The following is a 24,919-nucleotide window of genomic DNA, read 5'->3' as shown; positions in this document are numbered from 1 at the left end:
TCATGTACCCATTCTTCTCTAATTTCTAATAATAAAATCCAAGTCAACTCGATCTTGTCTAGCGATTGTATCATCCAAGTTGTCATTAGCTACGTCTTGGTGTTGTAAAGTCTACACAATACCATGTTTGTCAGGTAGCGTTTGCTTTGAAGCTTCCTCGAACATACTTCAGGTATAAGTGGGTCCCGTCCCGGCTAATTAAGTGGTGTCTAGTAGGTTGGATTTACAGCGAATCCATTGACCGAATAGGTGCCGGATCATGAGATTTGTCCCGAATAGGACAAGATGATGGGATCCATTTTTACCTTTCACCAACCGAACGATAAAGAGGTTGGCAAAGGAGCGTTAGATTTTTATCCGGAATATCTCCGGAAACAGTATAGTCAAAGGAAAATCTTACAAAACAATGGTATTGCCATAAACTATTAAGAGAATGGTCATATTTCGAATATTTAAAGAGTTAAGTGGTGACTCATAATTAAATATATTAATGAAATTATTTACGTACCTTCAGAGACGGAGCAGGGTTTTAGAAAATGGATGGGCAAGTTACCGATCAATGCATATTTTGAGGGGTGCAAATGGGATAAAATGCCTAAAATTTGACTTAAATGATCATAATTGGGCTTGGGAGCTGGTTGGGCTGGGTGGGCAATTGCACACCATCCCTTCGGATGTGGCTCCGCCCCTATATATCCTTCCTATTTATCCACCCATACATAATTTTAAATTATGTCTTCATTACAGTTTTTTTGACGGTGGTGCTATTTGTAGGTGGCGGTGTCGCTGCTTACGTATCATTGCATCACATTCAGGATCGGTAGAACTCATTCAGGATTGTTACACCGCATTCACCCAAAGGATTTCTCGCTTCACCTATAAGGTTTAGCGAAGATTCTTAATCTTCCACCACCACCACCGGTTCATTACCACCACATCAACCAATTAGTTAAATGAGGAGGGAATTTTGGAAAAAGTTAACACCGTTTTATTCAAAATTGTTAAATCGGATAGAAGTATTACCATTTTGTAACCGAAATACTAAAGTATGATCATTTTTTGAACGAATTACAAAAAAAATGATCATTCTGTAGTTGGCCCTTAATAAAGTAGAAGGAAGAAATGTGTTTTATTGAACTCTCAAGCTCTTTGCTCATCTGGTAAACCCTAATTTTATTAAAGTAGGAAAAAGAAAGGGGTTTAAGATAAACAAAATTTTTTTAGCTATAACTCATCTGATCTTTGTCGATGATTGCCTAACTTTCACTAAGGCCACTACCTCTCAGAGCTCAAACCTCCTAAAAGTTCTCAAGAATTATGGTAACTCATCGTGCCAAATGATTAATTTTTTTAAATCTGGAATTTTTTTCACACCCCACATTAGTAACAATTTTGGCAAATCCATAATTGATATTCTTAAGGTGAATAAAATTAAACTAGATGAAAAACATCTAGGAGGCCCCCTATTCATGAATAAATCAAAAATTGCTTGCTTTGATAATTTGCTAGATAAGATGAGTGGTCGTCTAAAAGGTTGGAAAGGTAAATCTGTTACTCCTCTTCGTAGGGAAATTTTAGTTAAATATGTTCTCGAAGCCTTACCTGTTTATAACATGTCTACTTTCATCTTTCTTAAGAAAATTACTAAGAAATCTACGAGCATAATTAGAGATTTCTGATGGGATAAATCGGATGAACCTAGTGAATCTAAAGGAGTCTATATGAAAAAATGGACTAAACTAAACGTCAGTAAAGAAAAAAGGGGAAATTGATTAAGAGATCTTAATAAAATGAATCTTGCTTTGATTGCTAAGAATCCTTGGAGGTTGTTTCACCATCCCAACTCGATTTATACTAAAACTATGAAAGGAAAGTATTTTCCTCACACCAATTCTTTTCATGCTAGTTGTTACGATCGCGCCTCTTAGACTTGGAAGGGGATTCACACTGGATTGACGTTAGTTAAAGACTAAATCATCTGGGAAATAGGTAAAAGACAATTTTCCAAGTGTTGGACGTTTAATCTTTTCAGAACAATCGTTAGTTATGCTACAACATTAATTAGCAGCCCAATACTTTAACTAAAATCGAATTTTAAAATGCTAATTTCATTGTTTAATAATGGTAAACTTAGCAGGTGATACGGGTGGTTTGGGTTCAAAACTCGTCAAAATCAAATTCTTTATACATGGATTCCAAATTCTGAATCGTGGACTCCGCTGACTTCGGGGATTGGTGTCAGGCCTTTGACCTGAATTACTGAAAACATATTGACAGAGTGCAAACAATAAAAGTTACAGTAACACAGTTTAACCCAATCAGCTTTTCTGGGCTTCTAACCATTGCTTGGGTGTGTAGTGTATGGCATTTACTGTTAACTTTTGGAGTGAAATCAGCTGTTTTACAGGAAGCTTTGCCATTTTCCTGCACAGAAGAATCTCCAGATGTGTAAGTTTTTCCAATGCTCCATTTTCCACTATCCACTGCTCTAATTTCTCCAAAGAAGCAAGTCTCAAGGTTTGAAGACTGACAAAACCACCTTCTGAACAAACCATTTTCTCTCCAACATAAGATCTAAATCCCAAATGTAAAAATGTTAACTTTGGCAGCTTTTCCAGAATCACCATTGGGTCTGTGACAATGAGCGACTCCTCCAATATTAGCTTAGTAAGGTTTGGTGGGAATGAAACAGATCCTGTCCATGCATCAAGCTCCCCTTTCAGAAGTAGATTCTGGAGATTCGTATGGCTTGCGAAGTTGATAGATATCAGCGGTACTCCTTCGGTTAAAGTATTGACAGATTGCAGCATCAATGATTTGAGACCAACTAATCTGACAATGGCATCCGAGATCTGAACTGAATGTGTACTTGAACACCCATGTATCCTCAACTTTTTAAGAGAACACAGGCTTTTCAACCCACCGCCATATATCCAATCCCCAGCCTCGATGCGAAGTGACTGTAGATTTGTAAGATTACCAATCCCCAAATGATTGGTAGCGGTAGATGCTGTACCAGTTATATCATGGCGAAGGTCACCCAGATATAAATGTCTCAATTGGTGCAAGCTGCCAATCTTGTCTTCCAAAGCGAGTTTAGTGCCACAGAGATTTAGGTTAAGAGTCTGTAGATTGACGAGCTTCATTAAGTAACCTGTATTCAGTTTTTCTAGTTTAGTATTTTCAAAGCTTAAGTACCTCAAATGGAGGAGTTCTCCGAGTTCCTTTGGTAATGAAGGAAATCGTCCAGTAGACTGCCCAGTGGAACCACTAAATTCCAGCACCCTTAATAATTTGAAACCTCCGAACAAAGAATCCAGCTGATTATGCTGCACAAAATGTAGACCCCTAAACATCAAAGAACGAACTGTTATACCTTGACGGCATTCAGTGAAGTAGTGCTCCTCCTGGTTCTGAGCATCATCAGCAGTATTATAGACAGCGACTCGGCGAACATTGCTTTGATTGAGAAAAAGTTCCTGAACTCCACTGCAAATGTGAGAAAACTGATCTTCTTTAGACTCTAAAATAGCGAGTTCCCGAAGTAAATCATGGATGCGACATGTTTTCACACGGCCGTCACATCTGAATCTGTCAACCTGGATCAAGCTTCTCCTTATTAATTCCTCTAAGTAATCCTCCGCAACATCTTCTAGAGTTTTTTGATCTCTCTTTTCAACAAATCCTTCTGCGATCCAGTATTGAAACAACTTTGTAGCACGGATCTCACCATCTTCGGGAAAAAGGCTCATATAAAGAAAGCACGGTTTCAAGAAATAGGGCAAGTCATAATAACTCAAGGCTAGAATTCCCCAACATTTATAAGCATCGTTACCTTGGCTCAGATGCCAATTTACACTGTCGGTCACCCTAGACCACACATGCTCTGACCTTTCTTTGCTTGATAAGAGGCTTCCTAAGACCACGATCGCGAGAGGCAACCCGTGACACTTGGTCAGCATATCCTTTCCCAAGCCCTCCAATTCTTTTGGACACACAAGTTGTTGACTAGAGCTGCTGCTTGGAAATGTTGTCTTTAGAAAGAGCTCCCAACTCTCAGTCTCACTAATTACACCCAATTCGTGGATGTTAGTGCTACACGACGAATCAGCATAACGAGCTACATCTTTGAGGCGAGTGGTGATAAGTACTCTGCTTCCATTGTTTTCATTCGGGAAGGCACACTTCAAGCTATCCCAAGCATCTGTGTTCCAGATGTCATCCAACACTATCAAATACTTGCTCCCCTGCAGACAATTATAAAGCCTCGAACAAGACACCTCTTCCTCATCAGTGACAGAAGAGAAGTGCTTGATAAGGCTCCTTAAGAGGTCTTTGACAATATAAGTTTGTGATACGTAAACAAAAGCAAAGGTTTGAAAATTTTGCATAACAATGTTATCATTATAATAAACCCTCTTAGCCAGAGTAGTCTTACCCACGCCACCCATCCCTACAATTGAAATTATGCGGAGTCTCTTTTGATCACCGTCACCTTCCTTCCCCATCAATGAGTCTGTGATCTGCCTTGCGCTATTCTCATGAATGTTGGCCGCATCTTGATATTTCTCTCTGGCAATTGCAGCTCGTCTTGACTTGATCTTCTCTTGCAACGAATTGTTTGCAGTTGTGTCAAAACCACCAAGAAAAGTTGCTCCATTCTCTAGTGGAAGAATGTACGTGTCATTGGTGTTTGACAACTTGTGCACCCTGTCATTGATCCCTCTGATCTGATCTCCTAACTCATGTCGAAATGGTAACTGTTTGGTGGTAGTAAAACAAAATTTCAAGGATCCCTTGATGCGAGCTCCAAGGTTATGTCTCTTCTTACGTTGTTCTTCTAGTCGCTGGAGATGTAATTTGATTATGAACTCGTCAATGACATCTTCTGCATCAAAAGCTATTCTACGAATATCTCTAACCCAATCACTCACCCGTTGAGATACTCTACGTTTTTCGTCTGCATATTTTATGGAATTAGACATCCACCGGAGATTGTTTTGAAGCTGATATACTTGATCATCAACTCCACTTAGCAAACCTATTTCATCACTTATTAAAGTGGTTGATTTTCTCAGAGAAAATTCAATGGCAGCCTCCATTCTCTCTGTTCCCTTTCTAGCGATGTACCGAAAAATTATGAAACTATGATTGTTGGGTGATTTCTATAGAAATGAGTTTTCTCTCTATATAAGGGTTCAGTTTAGTGTAGTTATTTTTTTGATTTGTTATTTGATCAAGGTTGGTGTGAAAGCAGAAAATGCATAATTGTTGTACCAAAAAGCAGAAAAGCAGAAAAGAAAAGCAGAAAATGCACAATTGTCGTTCCAAAAAGCAAACAACATAGTGGAAACCATTTCGTACTTGCTGTTTTCTCTCTTTGCGGCGGATAATTACGAAGAATTCAAAATTATGATCGTTGATGAATTCGGTGATTTTTTCTCTCTTTAAAAGGGTTCTGTATAGTCGTCAACCAGTGAAGCACGGACACACCGGTATTGGCGTCGTGCCCGTGTTAGACGCGTGACGGACGCACGATGCACGTGGGACACCAACATGACACAAGTGAAGAAATCTATACTCCATTTTAGTAGTTTGGTGACCCAGTATGTCAAGAAAATCAATACAATAGCTAATTTTTCTATACGCGAGCTAACCTAACGGCATAAAATTGAGTTTTTTTTCATGTATTTGCGTGATTAATATATTTAATATTCTATAACACTATGATCTTAGTATATAAAAACTATTTTATTAATTTATATATATACGTGTCCGTGTCCTGATGATTTTGGATTTTGACGGAAATCCGTGTCGTGTCGTGTTCCGGGTCAGTATCCGTGCTTCCCAGTCGTCAACCAGATCAACGTTGCTATTCGGGGCGTCAAAGTAACCATGGAGCCAAATGGTCCACCGCTCAAAACACCAATTTAATCCCAAATTTCAATCCTCAAACCAGTTGCATTCTCGTAAAGTAGGCAGTATAAGAGCAACCACAGTCACGACCAAATTTGGAGACTAAACCCAAATTTGGTCTCTGTATCAGCCGCAATGGAACGGACTAAAGCTATATTTAGTCCGGATAATTAGGGTTTGAGACCAAAAATGGTCGCCGACCCAGACTAAAATCAGTTATACTGGGACGGGCTTAATATAAGCGTATGAATTCAGACGGGGTTATAGTGAGCGCTTCACACCAGACGTAAGTATAAAGAACGCATGAAATTAGGGCGGATGTATAAAGAGCGTATGAGTGAGGCGTATTTATAACCACCGCCGGACAAAACGGAGATAATACGTACGCCCCACAGCAGGCGTAATTAGAATGTACGTCCCAGTGGGGCGCAGTTATAAAAACCGCCTGGTTCGGGCGCATGTATCGTGAGCGCCTGTGTGTAGACGTATCTTTAATGTACGCCTGGTCCGGGCGCATGTATTATGCACGCCTGTGTAAGACGTATCTTTAATGTACGCCTGAATTTTCATAACATGAGATTGCATACCTCACGTTTTTCATGATAACCATGTATTGCATACCTGAATTTTCATGATAACCATGTATTATGTACGCCTAAAATCACGTTTTTTTAGATTACATACCTCTATTAGAAAACTTGTTTCTTTCACGGAAACATAGATTAATCTTCATAACATGAGATTGCAGCTGAATTTTTGCCCTAGAATTTTTCTTAGGTTTCGTCGTCTTTTTTGTTCTTGTTTTGTGAAAAGAGGAGGAGAAGAGGAGATAATCAGACGGACTTGCCCTTTAACGTATATTTCTAGACGCACTTTACATTGACGCCCCACCCAGACGGACATTCCATAAACGCCCCACTCAGACGGACTTTCCATAAATGCCCCACATAGACGGACCTTTCATCTCCGCCCCACTCAGACGCACCTTCTGTGTCCGTCCGATGCAGACGCAATTTATATCTCCGTATGTATCAGACGCACATACCATCTCCGTCTACTGGGACGCATTTTCCATCGCCGTCTAATGCCAGGCGTGAATTAAAACTGCGCCTCAATCAGGCGCACGTAATACATCCGTTTCACTGAGACGCATGTTAAAAAGACGCCCACCAAGAAACGTTAGTATAAATTCCGTCTGGCTTCAAGCGGATGTATAAGTTACGCCTCACCAAATTTTGGTCGTCACCCACTGCGCTTGAACACCGAGAATACCAAACTTTTTTGGTTTTTAGTCTGGAATTTGGTATTTGGTCTGTCTCGTGACTGTGGTTGCTCTAAGTGCATTATTATACCAAATTTAAGTCATAATAATCGACATAAATGCATTATTATACCAAAAAGAAGAAGTGCATTATTGTACCCAAAAAAGAAGAAAATACATTATTCTATCAAAAAGCAAAAACGCGTTATTGTACCAAAAAGTAGGCAGAATAAGTGAATTCATTTATCGAAAATGGGCCATTTCACCGAATCACGCAAAGTATGGAAATAACGGATGAGTAAGAAATATTAGTCATACATATCCTTTATTTTCTTATCCTTTCTATCTTCTAGTACTAATAAACAGATACCACAGACTCTAATAACACATTCCTACCAACACTTCTCTTAAACTTTTCGATTTTTCTCTCTTTGTTGTTGCATTCGTACGGGCAGTTCAATCTTATTCTCATCATTTATATCTGTTTAATATCCTTCTATAATGGCATTTGAATGTATTCTTGTTAGTGGTGCATCAGAGATACTGGAAAAGCTAGATTTTGTTCTTGCCAATGAGATTCGTCGAGATTGGGGTGTCAAAAATGAGCTGAAAAAACTTAAGCAAACACTGGACTTCATCGTCCGATGCAGAGAGGAATCAGGTCAACGATGCTGCAGTTTTATTTTGGTTGAAAAGGCTTAAGGAAGCTGCTTATGATGCTGATGATGTTCTGGATGAGTTTTCTTACGAATCAATGCGTCGATCTGATAAGAGCAGGAATAAGGTAAAAGACTTTTTATCATCTTCCAACCCAGTTGTCTTTCGTTTTGAAATGGTTCGCAAAATCAAATATATCAATGAACAATTGAACCAAATTGCAACTGATATGCGAAAATTTCTGTTTCAAACTACTAGTAGTACTAGCAGTAGTGGATACGAGCAACATGATAAGCGGCTAACTACTCCAATCTTTGTAGATTATAAAATATTTGTAGGAAGAGAGAAAGACAAATCTGAGATAGTAAGGATGTTAACAACGACGAACGTATCATCGGCAATATCTTCACAATCATCTTTTGTAAACTCTAATCAGTACGAAAAAGTCTCTGTCATATCCATAGTAGGTATGGGTGGGCTTGGAAAGACCTCTCTAGCACAATCCATCTACAATGACGACTCAGTAGAAAACATGTTCATGAAAAGAATGCGGATTTGTGTTTCTGATGACTTCAATTTGTTTACAATTTTAAGAAATATTATGGAGTCTATTACTGCATTTAGATGCCAAGATATCTCGGTTGAGGTGTTAGTAAAAAATGTTACAGAAAAATTGGAAGACACAAAATATTTGCTAGTTATAGATGACCTGTGGAATGAAGATCAGGAGGAATGGGATAAACTGAAGAGTATCCTAGACGTCGGCGCTGCCGGTAGCAAAATTTTAGTCACCACACGCATCCAGAAGGTTGCATCTGTAGTGGAAGGTTTAATTCCTCCTTACTATCTAGATCTATTATCTGCGGCAGAGTGTTGGTCTATTATCAAGAGGATTGCTTTTTCCCCTGGTGGAGCATCTGAGACCTTAAATATGAAAACCATAGGAGAGCAAATAGCAAAAAAATGTAAAGGTTTGCCACTTGCTGCACATTTCTTTAGTCGTCTTATGCGCTCACAGAACGATGAAAGGGATTGGTTGTCAATCAGAGATAACAAAAGTTTAGAAACATCAGAAAATCATAGTGGCGGAATCATGCCGGTTCTGAAATTGAGCTACGGTACTTTACCATCTCGTGTGAAACAGTGTTTCGCATATTGTTGTTTATTTCCCAAAGATTGGGAATTTAATAGAGAAGCATTGATTCAATTATGGATGGCTGAAGGATTCATTCATCCTTGTCGTGGAGGATATGAAAACTCGTTGGAAGATATTGGTAATGACTATTTCCTTTGTTTGTTGTCTAGCTCGTTCTTCCAAGATGTAAAAAAGGACGACTTGGGTGACATTCAAACATTCAAAATGCATGATTTAGTTCACGATCTTGCACTAAGTGTCGCTGGCAGTCATGACGTCTCAGTTCTGAACGCAGGTGGAGTAAAAAGTTATGTTTCTCAAGTTCGTCGTCTACAGTTGATCGTGAAAAAAAAAGAAGAAGAATAAGAAGAAGAAATAGTTTCCGATGCCTTGAAAAATGCAGAGAAACTGCGGACAGTATTTTGGCAAGAAGAGGGCTATTTTTATCCGAGTCTACTTGGTAACAAGCGTCTGCGTGTAATACATCGGCTCGGTGGTTATAGTCTGAAGACAGTATCTTCCCCTTTTGAGTTTAAACACCTGAGGTACCTTGACCTCAGTTATTCTAATATTCAAGATGTCCATGCTCCATCCATCCGTCAGCTCTACCATCTGCAGATTTTGAAGTTTAATCACGGCCAAAATGTTCATAATGTTCTCAACGGAATAGGTTCTATGAGAAACTTATGGCATCTGGATCTCTCTTATTCAGACCCAAAAGTTCTACCTGATTCTATCGCTGGGCTCACCAATTTGAAGACTTTAGATATCAGCTGTTGCCGTAATCTTACTGTGTTACCGGAAAATATTGGGTCTCTCCAAAATCTACTGCGTCTTGATCTGGAAGGTACTGCGATCGAGGTTCTGCCTGAATCATGCATCATCAAACTCTATAAGTTGGGGATAGTGAGACTAGGATCCAAATGTAAGCTTCCCACGGAGGTTACATACTGGCACAAACTGAGACGGTTTACACATAGTAGAGATGAAGATGAAATGCCTAGAGGTATAAATGAAGCAACTCAGATTCAAGAATTACGGTCTTACTTGGTGAGGAAAGAACACGTCTCCTGGGTAACAAATAATTCTAGTGGGATCGAAGAATTAGCAAGCCTAAACTCTCTTCAGCTTCTAGTGATAAAAAATCTGGAGAATGTGAAAGGTCAGATAGACGCAGAAAGGGCATGTCTGAAGGACAAGCAATGCATTAAGCTATTGCATCTTCACTGGAGCTCGTGTCGTTCAAATGATGAGGATAGTATGGTGCTGGAAGGTCTCCAGCCTCATCCTAACTTGGAAGAACTGAAGATACAAAGATTTGAGGGTTCCAAGCTTCCGAAGTGGATTGGTTCATCTTATTGCCTACCGAATTTGGTGGAGCTGTGTTTATTTTAATGCAACCGTTGTGACAAGCTTCCAAACTTGGGTCTCCTCCCATGTCTTAGTGTTCTTCGCATAAAAGCAATGAATTCTGTCAAGCGTTTGGGTAAAGAATTTTACAATCAAGAAGAAGGAGAAAGCAGCAGCAGTAGCACGGGAAATGGTCCAATATATTTGTTCCCTTCTTTGATTGAGTTGAACGTTGATGGTATGGAAAGTTTACTCGACTGGAATCCTTCTCCTCCACCACCTTATTACTCCTTCCCTTCACTGGAGAGTTTGAACATCAAGAAGTGTCGAAGACTGAGAACGACACCACACTCGTTTCCTTGTCTTAAGTCATTGAAGTTAGAAGATATCAACAACAAGGCAGTGATATCAATTGTCACCAGTATTCAAGGTCTCACCTCTCTCATATCCATTTCTTATCCCGGTTACCAGAGCAATTTTACTCGCTGATCACCGCCACCACCACCACTCAGGTCTCTGCACATTGACAGGTTCTCTTTCTCAAAGTTATAAGTACTGAATTTGTTTTCCTTTTTATGAAATGGATTTGGAATATCGTGGTTTGAGCTAATTTGAGTATATTTACTTTTCCTTTTGCTAGGATTCATAAAACTAGTCAGGAGACGAGGAAAAGGTACAAACGATGTTGTGTTTTTTTCGTAACTTGTTTTTGCTTCCTATTGTACTTTATACTAGGATGTTCCAAACTAGTCGGAATAGGTGTTCAAACTCTGGAGATTCAAATAACAGGAGTTTGGAAAGGGAGAGAAAGACGTAGCATATGAAGGTCGGAGTTTTGTGTTTGTGACACTCTTTTGCAAACTCATAATCAAGGCTGAATGGAGTAGCTTAATCACTTTTCAGACTCGTAATCAAGGGGTGGGAACATGGAAGGGAGCGGTTGGTTCCTGATCGATCACTTTTCAGACTCGTAAAGAATTTTGCTTCATCAGGTTTTTTAATTCATTCATGACACCTTTTGGCTTCAACATCTGTGGAGGATGACTTCTACTCGCTGTGCACCAATGGCAAAGCTCAAGCCTCTGCCTGGTATTGGTGATATCCCAACATGGCAATATGTCCGTCCATCCCATCTCTGTCATGATGGCCGGTGGAACCCTTTGCTATCCACCTGATTTCGAGAATCTGACATAATTTTAGGGTTGTTGCTATGTAGCTATCTCTTCCTTTCCATCAGTGTACCGTAATATTTGATTCTCTCTGTACTTTCTTCAAAACGTTTCTACATTAGTTCTCTACAGTATCCCGGGAGCATACTATAATCCTGGCTGATAGGAGCCAAATTGAGTTTTTCTGGAATTTGCTTGCAGTCTTGTACATGATCCCAAAAGTAAAGTACACTAATTCCTTTCCACTTTATATCATTCATATAGCCAGCTGACTAGTTTTCAATATACAAAGTTAAAAAATGGGAAGATTGGAGTAAACTTTATTTTGAAATTGGTTCAAAGTGATGGAGAGAATGGTTGAACCCTGAAGTAAAACAATTTGACGACAGGTTGTAGTTCATCTGGAGAACAATGGGTTCATAAATACATGGAGTCACAGTTCTCCAGAAGAATTCATGTCGTCAAGTCTTCAACTGTGTTTGCTAAAATTGGAAGAGAAAGTGAGGTCAAGTGTATATCAGCAGATGTTGCATCATGACTGCCACTTCAACACAAAGCGTCACATAAAAAAGCTCTTGGAGGCTTGTAGAGCTGGAAAGGTATTTCTTTAATTTCTCTCATTGCAGTAGAAATTTCTCGAAACATTTGAAGGCTTCCTATAACGGAGACCACATGAAAATCAGTAATAGCATAATTATATCCCTCTTTACGCGTTTCATGGATCACGGGGAGAATTATTGGAGACTACTTGGAAGCACTTGATTCAAGCAAATAGAGTACCACCTACTCCCATCATCAAGGAGAGATTTTGCATGAAATTGGAGCAAAATGACATTTCCGGGGCCATTTATTGCATAACCAGTACAAGTCGCCAGACAACGGATGAACTTTATGCATTCTCCGAGAAGTTTTTTTTGTATTTATTTCAAAACAATTCAAGTAGATTTCAGAAGGATACTCTTATTGGTTTGATTCATGAACTGAACAACATTATTGCTGGAAGTGATCGGTCAAACCCAATACTTTCATGTAAAGAATTCATTATGGACCGTGCGCCAGAGGCTGATCCGGTACCAAATGAAGCAAATTGATGCTCTAGTAAAGAATTCATTCTAAAGAAAATAGTTACAGCATAATCGACTTGTTGCAGATTTTCTGATCAGAAAAAAAAAAAAAAATTTAAAATACAAAACAGCAACATATATGAAAAATATAGTAACCTTTCTAGGGTCTTATTAAGGAGGCAAGTTCGGGCGCTTCTGACCATTGACTGGGTGTGTAGTGTGTAGCATTTAGTATCAACTTTTGGAGTGAAATCAGCTGTTTTAGAGGAAGCTTTGCCAGCTTCCCACACAGAAGAATCTCCAAACGTGTAAGTTTTTCCATTGCTCCCTTTTCCACTATCCACTGCTCTACTCTCTCCAAAGAGACAAGTCTCAATGTTTGAAGACTTGCGAAACCTCCTGCTGAGCAAACCATTTTCTCTCCAGCATAAGATTTAAATCCCAAATGTAAGAATGTTAATTTTGGAAGCTTTTCTAGAATCACCATTGGGTCCGTGACAATGCGCGAATCCTCCAATATTAGCTTAGTAAGATTTGGTGGGAATGAAACAGATCCTGTCCATGCATGAAGCTCCCCTTTCAGAAGTAGATTATGGAGATTCGTATGGCTTGCGAAGCTGATGGATATCAGTGGTACTCCATCGGTTAAAGTATTGAGAGACTGTAGCAGCAAAGATTTAAGACCAACTAATTTCATAATGGCATCCGAGATTTCCTCTGAATGTGCACTTAAACAGCCATCTATCCTCAATTTTTTAAGAGAACACAAGTTTTTCAATGCACCCCCATATATCCAGTTCCCAGCCTCAATGCGAAGTGTCTGGAGATTTGTAAGATTACCAATCCCCAAATGATTAGAAACAGTAGATGTACCAGATGTATCGTGGCTAAGGCCGCCTAGATATAAATGTCTCAATTGGTGCAAGCTCCCAATCTTATCATCCAGAGTAAGTTTCGTACCGCAGCGATTGAGGTTGAGAATTTGTAGATTGACGAGCTTCCTTAAGTAACTTGTATTCAATCTTTCTAGCTTAGTATCTTCTAAGCTCAAGTATCTCAAATGGAGGAGTTCTCCGAGCTCCTTTGGTAATGATGGAAATTGTCCAGTAGAAATCCCAGTGGAACCACTGAATTCCAGCACCCTTAATAATTTGAAACCTCCGAACGAAGAATTTAGGTAATCAAGCTGCATAAAATGTAGGCCCCTACACATCAAAGAACGAACTGTTATTAGGTGACGTAATTCGTTGAAGTAGTGCTCCTTCTGAGAATCATCAGCAGTACTACAAACAGCGACCCGGCGAACATTGCTTTGATTGAGATAAAATTCCTGAACTCCTCTGAAAATTTGAGAAAACTGATCTTCTTTAGATTCTGCAATAGCGAGGTCACGAAGTAAATCATGAATGCGACATGTTTTCACACGTCCGTCACATCTGAATCTGTCAATCTGAATCAAGCTTCTACTTATTAATTCCACTAAGTAATCCTCCGCAACATCTTCTGGAGTTTGTTGATCTCTCTTTTGAACAAATCCTTCTGCAATCCAATATTGATATAACTTTGTTGCACGGATCTCGCTGTCTTCAGGAAAAAGGCTCATATAAAGAAAGCACGGCTTCAAGAAATAGGGCAAGTCATAATAACTCAAGGCTAGAATTCCCGAACATTTATAAGCATCATTACCTTGGCTCAGATGCCAATTTACACTGTCGTTTACCCTAGACCATTCATGCTCTGACCTTTCTTTGCTTGATAAGAGACTTCCTAACACCACAATTGCGAGAGGCAATCCATGACACTTCTCCACCATCTGCTTTCCCAAGTACTCTAATTCTTTTGGACACACAGGTTGTTGACTGCTGCTGCTTGATGGAAATGTTTTCTTTAGAAAGAGCTCCCAACTCTGATCAAATTCAGTTATCACGCCCAATTCGTGGATGTTACTGCTACAAGAGGAATCAGCATACCGAGCTACATGTTTGTGGCGAGTGGTCAGCAGTACTCTGCTTCCGTTCTTTTCATCCGGAAAAGCACTTTTTAAGCCATCCCAAGCATCTGTGTCCCAGATGTCATCCAACACTATCAAGTACTTATTCCCCTGCAAATAATTATAAAGCCTCGAACAAGACACCTCTTCCTCATTAGAGACAGAAAAGAATTTCTTCATAATGCTCCTTAAGAGGTCTTTCACAATATAAGTTTGTGATACATAAACAAAAGCACAGGTTTCAAAATTTTGCATAACAATGTCGTCATTATAAGCCCTCTTAGCCAGAGTAGTCTTACCCACACCACCCATCCCTACAATTGAAATTATGCGTAGTCTCTTTTGATCGCCGTTACCTTCATTACCCATCAACGAGTTGGTGATCCGCTTCGCGCTATTCTCATGAATGTTGGCCGCATCTCGGTATTCCTCTTTGGCAATTGCAGCTCGTCTTGACTTGATCTTCTCTTGCAACGATGTCGAGGAGATATTATTCATAGATGTGCCAAAACCACTTTCTCCATTTTCTAGCAAATGACTGTACATGTCCTTGGTGGTTGACAACTTCTTCACCTTATCATTGATCACCCTGATTTGAATTCCAAACTCATGCCGAAGTGGTAACTGTTTGGTGGTAGTAAAACAACATCTCAATGATTCCTTGATGTGAGCTCCGATGCTGGGTTTCTTCTTAAGTTGCTGTTCTAGTCGCTGGAGATGTACTTTGACTATGAACTCATCAATCACATCTTCTGCATCAAAAGCTATTTCACGAATTTGTCCAAGCCAAATACGCACCAGCTGCGATGATCTACGCTTTTCATCTGCATATTTTATGGATTCAGACATCCATTGGAGATGCTTTTGCAGCTGCCGTACTTCATCGTCAACTCCACTTAGCAAACCTATCTCATCGCTTATTAAAGTCGTTAATTTTCCCAGAAAAAACTTAATGACAGCCTCCATTGTTGAGTAAGATGATGAAGAAATCAAGATTATGATTGCTGAGTCAGTGGAATCTATAAAATGAGTTTTCTCTCTCTGAAATGGTTCAATATCCTTTATTTAATCAATCAACTACATGTGATGCTCCAGCCGGGTGGTCCACCGGTATAGTGATTTGACAATTTTTGTATTGGATGGTGGTAGATTTTTTATTCTTTTTGATGGATTAGTAGAGGAGCAAAGCTCAAAAATATTACCTACTCTAGATAAAGGTATACAAACAGGTGAACTCATTCAAAAATGTATCCCTTGTGCTTTTCCAACCCAATAAAACTCAACTCAGCGAGTTATATGCTTCCGTTTCTGATTAAAATACACTCCTAGTTGAGTTAGGTACAAATAATCCACCCAATTTTTTTTATACTGCCAACTGGGTGGGGTACCTAATTTAATTTATATGGCCTTCAAAAGAGAAATTAGGCGCAGGCCCACAATTAATTTCTGATACAGTCGCATCCAAAATTATTTAAAAATATTTAAAACGTACGGGAAGACTTTAATGCCCTTCAGCGGTTAAAACGTACAAAAATTCAGCGGTTTTTAATTTCATTAATCTCAAATCAAATCAAATCGAATCAACAAACCGACAGTTTCTTTCTTCATTAATCTTTCTTCAGCGGTGTTTCAACAGAAATAAAATCGATCTATAACGAAAATCAAATCAACAAAAAATCCTTAAAATCGATCACTAATGGATGAAACACCAACAAGAACGCGGATACAGAAATCAAAAGAGAAGAAATCAGGTACTAAATCTAGTTTAAAAGAGAAGAAATCAGGTACTAAATCTAGTTTAATCGATGGTATTCTTGCCTGCATTCAGTAGATTTGATTTTTTTTTTCGATTTTAATTTTTGTTTTTGATGTTGATGACCTAAAAGACGAAGAAGAAAAAATCAAGTCGAAGAAACAGAAAAAAAAAAACTGTGAGGTTTATCATTCATTTCATTTGTTAGTGTTTGATTATGTTTTTTTCTTTACCAAATCTTCGATTTTAACATCATATTTACCTGTTGATGTTGAAGATGAAGAAAAAGAAAGTGATAGTGACCAACCACTGAAGGAGATACAAATGAAGGAAAAGCACGATGATGTGAAGAGAAAGGAAGTCTCTGGTATGTTAAGCAGATATATGAGCGCATAAGATATTATGCAGAAGTACTAATGTTGAATAACATGTTATGCACAAGTAATAAAATGCTGAATACCTTGTTATGCAGTTTAAATTTAGCTGCATAACCTGTTATGCAGAAGTAACAATATGTTGAATAACTTGTTATAATCTGTGCATAACATGTTATGCAGAAGTAATAATATGCTGAATAACTTGTTATAAACTATGCATAACATGTTATGCAAAAACTGATACCGTAGCTAATGAACAGTTTTTGTGTTGATTTGGTCTGTTTCAGTCAAGCAAGTTGTTGATAATAAGAAGAAAAGAAAAAGAAGTGAACCGAAACAAACAAAATACCTGAATATGCAAAAGAAGAAGAATCAAGGTGAAAGTGAACAACAAGAAGAAGAACCCTCCCCGTTATGCATCGGTAATAAAGAAGGTGCGTTAACCTGGCAATGATTTTTTATACATGACAGGTTCAAAAAACAAATGCATAACAGGTTATGCCTTCTTATATACTATGCATAATAGGTTATGCACACAACTGGTTGTGCATAATATCTCATTTACCTGTCTGTTTACATTTTAAGAAGTAATGCATCATAGGTTATGCATGGTAAAAAATTTGCATAACAGTTTATGCATAAGCCTAAATAAAAGGCATAAGAGGTTATGCTTTGAAATAAGCAATTCTAACTTAGTAAAATACATTTTTTTTGTAATTTTGTTTATGCAGTTAAACCTAAGACCAAGCCTACAACTCAAGTAGGTACTTATAGAGCAGGTTTTCCAAGGATACTTACATTGTTAAATAGGATAAGGGAAAGAGGTGGTTTTTGTCCGTTGCAGGATAATATGATGAATGTGTCTCCATTTGGGAAAGTCTATAACTGGTTAAATGCTGCGAACATTTCATACTTGGATGGTAAGGGCAACCAGCTGATGGATGAGGTCCTTCTATCATATGACCATGATGATCTGAGTCAGCATTCATTTAAGTATCCGAAAAAAAGTCTATACAGTCAACAGCTAGTGAGCTTGCTGTTACTTTTCAGATGCCAAGAGTTAAAGGAAACAAAGGAAGAGATATTCTGACTTCAAAGGAAGAGATAGGGCTGACTCAGTCACTTGCACTCGTCAAGCAATTCCCATGCAAAACAAGGGCATGTGATGTGACTAAAACTCCCAAAGCACAAGTAACAAAGGTGTGGATAGATGATATTGAAAGGTTCTTGATGGAAAAACTTGATCATAAAGGTCATGAAGAGGAAGTTGTCTCCCTTGTATGCCTTTACATGCTAGTCGTTTTGTTATTTTGTCGATCAATGGCAAACTCATTGGACGCCTCATATGTTGGTTTGGTGAAGGATTTTGAAACCATGGATTCTGTATCTTTTCCCGATCTAATTCATGAACACCTGATGGACAACATCAAGACTGTGAAAAAAGACAATCTTCTTATCAGGAATTGCGGTGGTTGCACTATATATTTTCTCGTGAGTTAGTTTTTTTTTTCTTTTTAACTTTCTTAAATAATATCTACATAATAACTTATTAGTTATTGTTTTTTGCAGCTTTGGTTGGTTGGACACTCTAACATAGATGGGATATCATCATCCAACATTGTCAAGGTCAATCCAACTGCTACACCAAGAGCTGCAAGGTGGGACTTTGGAGCAATGAAGAAAGCAATGCTCAAGAAGCATATTTCAAACTTAGAGGTACTTGTTTATGAACCTTAAAAATGATTGCATAATAAGTTATGCTCCTTAATAAGTAATTGCATAACATCTTATGCAGCAAAAACTGTGTATGCCTGACCAGTTATGCATTGTTTAAAAATGAGCAGGGTTGTGTTTTTAAAAATATGAATGCTAACATCTTATGCATCTCCAAAATTAAATGCATGACCTGTTATGAATAGTTTAAAATAGCTGAATCACATGTTATGCATATAAAAAGTTATTATATTTGTTATGTATTTCCTGCATCACACATTATTTAAATGCATAACATCTTATGCATATCCAATATTAAATGCATAACTTGTTATGAATTTACAAAAAGTTTTTGCATAACTTGTTATGCAGTTCATAAATTGGTTGCATAACACTTTATGCATCAACGTTTTTGTTAGTATCGAAACCAGCAACAAAAAAAGACTGCATAACTTGTCATCACCTACAATAATATATGCATAACATGTTATGCAGTCGTGAAAATTGATGCATAACTTGTTATGCATTCGAAAATATGGATGCATAATTCGTTATGCGTCTGCATAATGTGTTATGCATCATTTTTGGTGGCTGCATAACCTGTTATGCATTTAAAAAATTTGTTGCATAACCTGTTATGCAGTTCAAAAAGTGGTTGCATAACACATTATGCATCAACTTATTTGTTAGTATCGAAACCAACAATATAAAAAGACTGAATAACTTTTCATGCACCTACAATGATATATGCATAACATGTTATGCAGCCGTGAAAATTGATGCATAACTTGTTATGCATTCGAAAATATGGCTGCATAATTTGTTATGCGTCTACATAATGTGTTATGCATTTACAAAAAGTTGTTGCTTAACTTGTTATGCAGTTCATAAATTGGTTGCGTAACACTTTATGCATCAACGTTTTTGTTAGTATCGAGACCAGCAACAACAAAAAAACTGCATAACTTGTCATGCACCTACAATAATATATGCATGATCTGTTATGCATTCCCTGATGAGTGTTATTAAATCATGTTGCAGTTTCAAGAGAACTTTAAAGATGAGTACAGTGCAATGGAGTTGGAACTCTGTGAACCAAGAGAACCAAGAAAAAGGTCAGCTATATTGGAACTTGTCGCAATGAATCTTGAAGAGAACAAGGAAAAGTATGAAGATGCATTTCAGGATGCGTTACAAATCATTGAAGAAGAGAAGTGTCCTGATAGTTCAAAAGCAAGTTTGAAGATTTTTCAAGAAAAGCTGAAAGACATGAAGCAGACTCAGGAGACATATAGACAGACTGGAGTAGACTTCAATTCTCAGATGTATGAATTTGTTAAGATGTTGTTTGTTGATTCAGGCATAAAAGAGGTGCAGGTGGAGTCGTCAGGTGGCCTTAGTATTGATCCATCATCAGCTGATACTGTTGTCCCACTCTGTGGGAATTTTCCAAGGAATGAGACACTTGTTGAAGTGGTATCTTCAACTGAACCAACTAATCAAGAATCATTTACAGAAGTTATCAGACTTGATATTCAAGAGCAAACTGCTAGTCAGGGACTCCAGTCTTCACCTTTCAAGTTCATGGACATGGAAAAAGTTGTTGATCTATCCAGCAACAAGGAAACTGACACGTCATAGGAATTGGAGACAACACCAAATCTTGCAACAACTCAGGAAAGAATTGAAGCGCAGGAGAAAGATTTTTTGGATGGTGATAATGATGATAAGATTCTTTCAGAAACTGAGAAGAAAGTAGAAGAAAATGAAGATGGTGATGGGAAGAAAGATTTTTTGGATGGTGATAATGATGATGAGATTCTTTCAGAAACTGAGAAGAAAGCAGAAGAAAATGAAGAGCCCAGATTTGATCTCAATATTTCACAAGGAGATGGTGCTGGAGGACAAAAACAACAAGCTTTTGAGATGCCAGAAGACAAACTCACAGAAGAGCCACAACAACCAGCTGTTGAGACGGCCGTTGATGAGGGAACCTGTGAGGAAATGCTAGAACAAGCACCAGAACCTGTGATGAGGTACTTAGAAGAAAAAGAACTATAAGAACAATTTGTGAAGAGGGAACTTGTGAAGAAATACTCAAAAAAAAAGGATAGGGACCAGGAACATTAAGGAGAAAACAAACAAGGAAGTAAGGTAAGGAGAATCAAGGAAAGGACAGCAAGTATAATCCTCAAAGATTGTGACCTAGGGAAGCAGCAGAAGAACAAAGACAATCCCGATGAGAATAAAGTTCAAGAAACTGAGAAGAAAGCAGAAGAAAATCCTCCTACATCTATTGGCAGGCCGTTTAGAAAATTACCTCCGCTGGAAACAATGGAATGTTTTAAGGATTACAAAGATACAATAGATCCAGCCTTGATGAAAGTACTTGAGACATACTTTGAGCATGCCAACAGCCTGTAAGTATATAAAAACTACCTTTATGCTTCTTATGAAATAATATTTCATTAATTATGTCTTCTACAGAAATTCAGCTTGGAATATCATAGACGGAGAAGACACATACTTATGGGATATTCGGATTCACGGAGATGTAATAAGGCAGCTAATGAACAATGAATACTTAGAAGAAGAAGTATTACTCTTCTACAGTTACATGTTGTTCAAGAAGCGGAAAAATAAAGAGAATGATGTGAGTATTCAACAGAAGTATGTGGAGTGTTCATTCATGAGGTCAGATGCTTGGGTAAGTAAAAAAAAATCATTTCCCAACACTTTAACTTTTAAATTTTTTTTTCTAAATAACAAGTAATCATAACAAGGTTATCTACATAACAAGTTATTCAGCATATTGTTACTTCTGCATAACTTGTTATACAACTACATTTTAACTGCATAACAAGTTGTGCAGCATTTCCTTACTTCTGCATAACATGTTATGCGTAGTTTATAACAAGTTATTTTGCATATAATTACTTATGCATAACTTATTATGCAGCTAAATTTTAGCTGCATAACAAGTTGTGCAGGTAAATTTAAACTGCATAACAAGATATTCAGCATATTATTACTTCTGCATAACATGTTATTCAGCATAACATTGTTTCCTACACTTGTTGTGCACCCTTCAATGGCATCCTCTAACTTTTTTTTCCTAAAAAATATTTCTTTTGCAGTTCTTTGTTAAAACAAAAGACAAAGATGGGATTGTCAAATTTGTTGGAGAATTCATCTTGAATATCCCTATCCCAGTTGAGAAAATGTTCATTCCAATGAACTATATGACAAAAGAAAACCCTGCTGGTACACATTGGACATTGTTAGAGTATGACTTCTCAGAGGGGGAGTGGAACTTCTACAACAGTGTTCCAAGCTTTAAAGTTAAATGCAAGAATCAAGCTCTTATAATGGCAAAGTCTTGTATGCCTTATTTGATTGAAAGATATGACAAACTGAAGCTATCCCCAGATTTCGTGGATATAAAGAGGGAACCTATTGTATACAAGGATATTTTTTGCAAGGTTGTTCCTGAACACGGTCATCACCCCGACTGCCTCATATTTGTATGCTACTATATGAAGATGACTATGAAGTGTCAAGTCAAAGAGAAATGGCTGAAGTTGAGAAAGGAAGATGCAATAAAAAAAGCCAACAACAAAAGAATAAGTCTGGTATTGAAAATGCTGACAGATCCAATTAACAGTTGGAAGATAGATGCAAATGAAGACATCTGGGATGAAATTTTTCAGAATTTTGATCAAGTTGTGCATAATAGAAAGGTCCAATTAACAACCTGTCTGTTGCTGGTAGGTTGAACAATTTAACTTGGGAGTAAAAACTAATGGGAAAGTAGTTGGTATGAAAGCTTAACTTCAGTCAACAGTTATGTGTAATGTGTTGGTATGAAGCTTGTCTAAACAACTTATATGTTTTTATCTTACGACGTTTATATATATTTATATATCAATGCTTGTTCCAGTGCTTCTTATATATATTTGCTGCAATCTTATTTATATATCAATGCTCGACCCCCGATTATAAACATAACCCGTTATGCATCTTCAAAAAATAATGCATAATAAGTTATGCATCTAACAAATAATGCATAATTTATTATGCATTTAAGAATAAAAATGAATAACATTATCTGATAGAAGCATAACCCGTTATGCATCTTCAAAGAATAATGCATAACCCGTTATGCATCTTCAAAAAATAATGCATAATAAGTTATGCATCTTCAAAACTAATGCATACTTTATTATGCAATAAAATTATCTGATAGAAGCAGAAAAACACACAGTGAAGAAGTATTTTTTTTTCATAAAGACCAATACAAAGAGAAACTAATTAAATGAAATGTACTTGTTCATAAAAACCAATACAGAGATTAATTCATGAAAAATGAATTAGGTTCAAAGATAAAAGTAATAGTCTGAAGAAACCAACAAGCTAAATGTTCTCCCTTAACTTCCTTTAGGCTGCTTTGGCGTCTTCTTGTAGAAGGTAGGCTTTTTGCAAGTTTGCTTGTTATGATGACCAATTTCAAAACAATTACCACAGCGCATAGATATCCTTGGCGGCTTCTCGTAACGGCTCAAATGTCTATTAGCTGGTGGTCTCCCAGGCGGCCTCCTAACATCAGGTACATCGATAATATCATTACCTTCATAAACTTCGGGCCTGTTGTAGTTTGGAATAGGATGAATGGCATGTCTGTACGCATTATTCAAGTATGAAGTAGTAAAATAAGGTTCAACAAAATCATATGGATTAGAACCAGACATTGTTATCGAAGAAAAACCATGAACACATGGAAACCCATAGACGCGCCACCTCTGACAGGTACATGTCTTTCCCTCAAGGTTAACAGAATGAGAACTCTCCCCGCCCTCCACTTCATAAACATGAGTATCAGACTGTATAACCATCCAGGTTAAACCCTCATCAATAAGAGCCTTCATCTTAGCTTCGTTCTTTGGTGTGAGAATTGTTATGAAACTTTTACCAGTATTTCTCCTTTCTGACATCATCATCATCACATTCTTCCTTATCTGATCCAAAAGAGCATTAGCAGGGAGCTTCTTGTGTACCTTTATCCAACTATTGAAGGATTCAGCAAGAGTAGAAGATGTCCTTCCATACCTACAACCCTGAAAAAAGGCATTTTACCACCTCTCGGGAGGTATATTTTCAATATAATCTGCAACCCAACCACAACCAAGACCCCTAATCATAGCGATGGCAGTTTGGAATCCTTCAGGACTAAGAGCATACGCAACAGCTTGAAATGAATCAATAACAGCACCATACCTTTCGTCAGAAGCATTAATAGGTAACTTCATCTTAAGATGATAATAGCAGAAACTATGGAAGGCTCCAGGAAAAATAACTAGAATCGCTTTCTTTAATCCTTCTGCACGATCGGATAAAAATGTGATTAGCCTTTGATCATGATCAAGAACATTACTCAAATTTCTCATGAACCATTCCCAGTTATCATTGTCTTCAGCAGATAATAGGGCCATGGCTAGTGGAAAGAACCCTGCATAGCAAGAGAACATGTAAAATATAAAATATAAAATCAAGCCAACGACTACATGAAGTATGTGCAGCTAAAACAAAATAATTCATAATGTCTTATGCATCTAAACAAAATCATGCATAAGACAGTATGCAGCTAAAAGAAAATAATGCAAAATGTCATATGCAGCTAAATCAAAATGATGCATAACACATTATGCATGTGCGAAAAAATCCATAAATCAGAAGATTGAAAAAAGTAATGCATAATGTCTTATGCAGCTAAGTCAAAATGATGCATAACCAGAAAAGTGAAAAAAGTAATGCATAAGACATTATGCAGCTAAAGCAATAATAATGCATAATGTCTTATGCATCTGAATAATGTCTTATGCATCTAAACAAAACTGATGCATAACCAGAATAGTGCCCAAAAAGTAATGCATAAGACATTATGCAGCTAAAACAGAATGATGCGTAAACTCTTATGCATCTAAACAAAAACTGATGCAAATCAGAAAAGGTGAAAACAATAATGCATAAGACATTATGCAGCTAAAACAAAATAATGCATAAACAGTTATGCATCTGCATAATGTCTTATGCATCTAAACAAAAATGATGCATAACTAGAAAAAGAGAAAAACGTAATGCATAAGACATTATGCAACCAAAATAAATAATGCATGAGACATTATGCACATATATAAAAAGGATGGATTATCAGAAAAATTACCATTTTCAGCATTGATACCGGTTGCAGGCATGAGGCATCCTCTAAATCTCCCTGTAAGAAAGGTAGCATCGACATAAATCATGGGACTAAGGTAACAGTAACCATTGATGCATGCCTCGAAAGCAATAAAAAGACGCACAAACTTATTTGAATATGCTTCAAATTCTAAATCAGTTGAACTATCCTCGTTTGATTCAGTTTCATCCATTTGAACTTGAAAATCAATCCAACTCCCAGGATTTGTGCTACGAATGGCATCTACATACCATACCAGATGCGAATACGAAATGGCAGCATCACCAAATATATCCTCA

General features: G+C 37.6%; 3 protein-coding genes across 9 annotated transcripts; 1 reads left to right on the top strand and 2 right to left on the bottom strand.

The window, feature by feature from the left end:
• Nucleotides 1-2,176: 2,176 nt before the first annotated feature.
• On the bottom strand, nucleotides 2,177-5,140 carry LOC113324037 (probable disease resistance protein RXW24L). The gene has a single exon (XM_026572379.1). It carries the CDS (start codon nucleotides 5,100-5,102, stop codon nucleotides 2,319-2,321), a length of 2,784 nt encoding a protein of 927 aa, XP_026428164.1. The 5' UTR covers nucleotides 5,103-5,140; the 3' UTR covers nucleotides 2,177-2,318.
• A 2,393-nt stretch (nucleotides 5,141-7,533) lies between these two features.
• LOC113324045 (putative disease resistance protein RGA1) lies at nucleotides 7,534-11,733 on the top strand. Of its 7 annotated transcripts, none has more exons than XM_026572416.1 (3): nucleotides 7,534-7,961; nucleotides 8,155-10,849; nucleotides 10,960-11,733. In XM_026572416.1, the coding sequence occupies exon 2, from the start codon at nucleotides 8,205-8,207 to the stop codon at nucleotides 9,333-9,335; it is 1,131 nt and encodes a 376-aa protein (XP_026428201.1). In that variant the 5' UTR covers nucleotides 7,534-7,961; nucleotides 8,155-8,204; the 3' UTR covers nucleotides 9,336-10,849; nucleotides 10,960-11,733. The 7 variants fall into 7 exon arrangements, with proteins under 7 accessions (XP_026428201.1, XP_026428193.1, XP_026428198.1 ...); XM_026572408.1 differs by having other exon boundaries at nucleotides 7,534-10,831; nucleotides 10,960-10,992; nucleotides 11,109-11,733; XM_026572413.1 differs by having other exon boundaries at nucleotides 7,534-10,849; nucleotides 10,960-10,992; nucleotides 11,223-11,733.
• Nucleotides 11,734-12,581: 848 nt separating this feature from the next.
• LOC113324030 (putative disease resistance protein At1g50180) lies at nucleotides 12,582-15,555 on the bottom strand. The gene has a single exon (XM_026572370.1). It carries the CDS (start codon nucleotides 15,506-15,508, stop codon nucleotides 12,713-12,715), a length of 2,796 nt encoding a protein of 931 aa, XP_026428155.1. The 5' UTR covers nucleotides 15,509-15,555; the 3' UTR covers nucleotides 12,582-12,712.
• Nucleotides 15,556-24,919: the final 9,364 nt, after the last annotated feature.

Source organism: Papaver somniferum, chromosome 1 (genome assembly GCF_003573695.1).
Source record: "Papaver somniferum cultivar HN1 chromosome 1, ASM357369v1, whole genome shotgun sequence".
Taxonomy (NCBI): Eukaryota; Viridiplantae; Streptophyta; class Magnoliopsida; order Ranunculales; family Papaveraceae; genus Papaver; species Papaver somniferum.
Note: the sequence above shows the minus strand (reverse complement) of the source record. Positions and strands in the feature narration are given on the sequence as shown.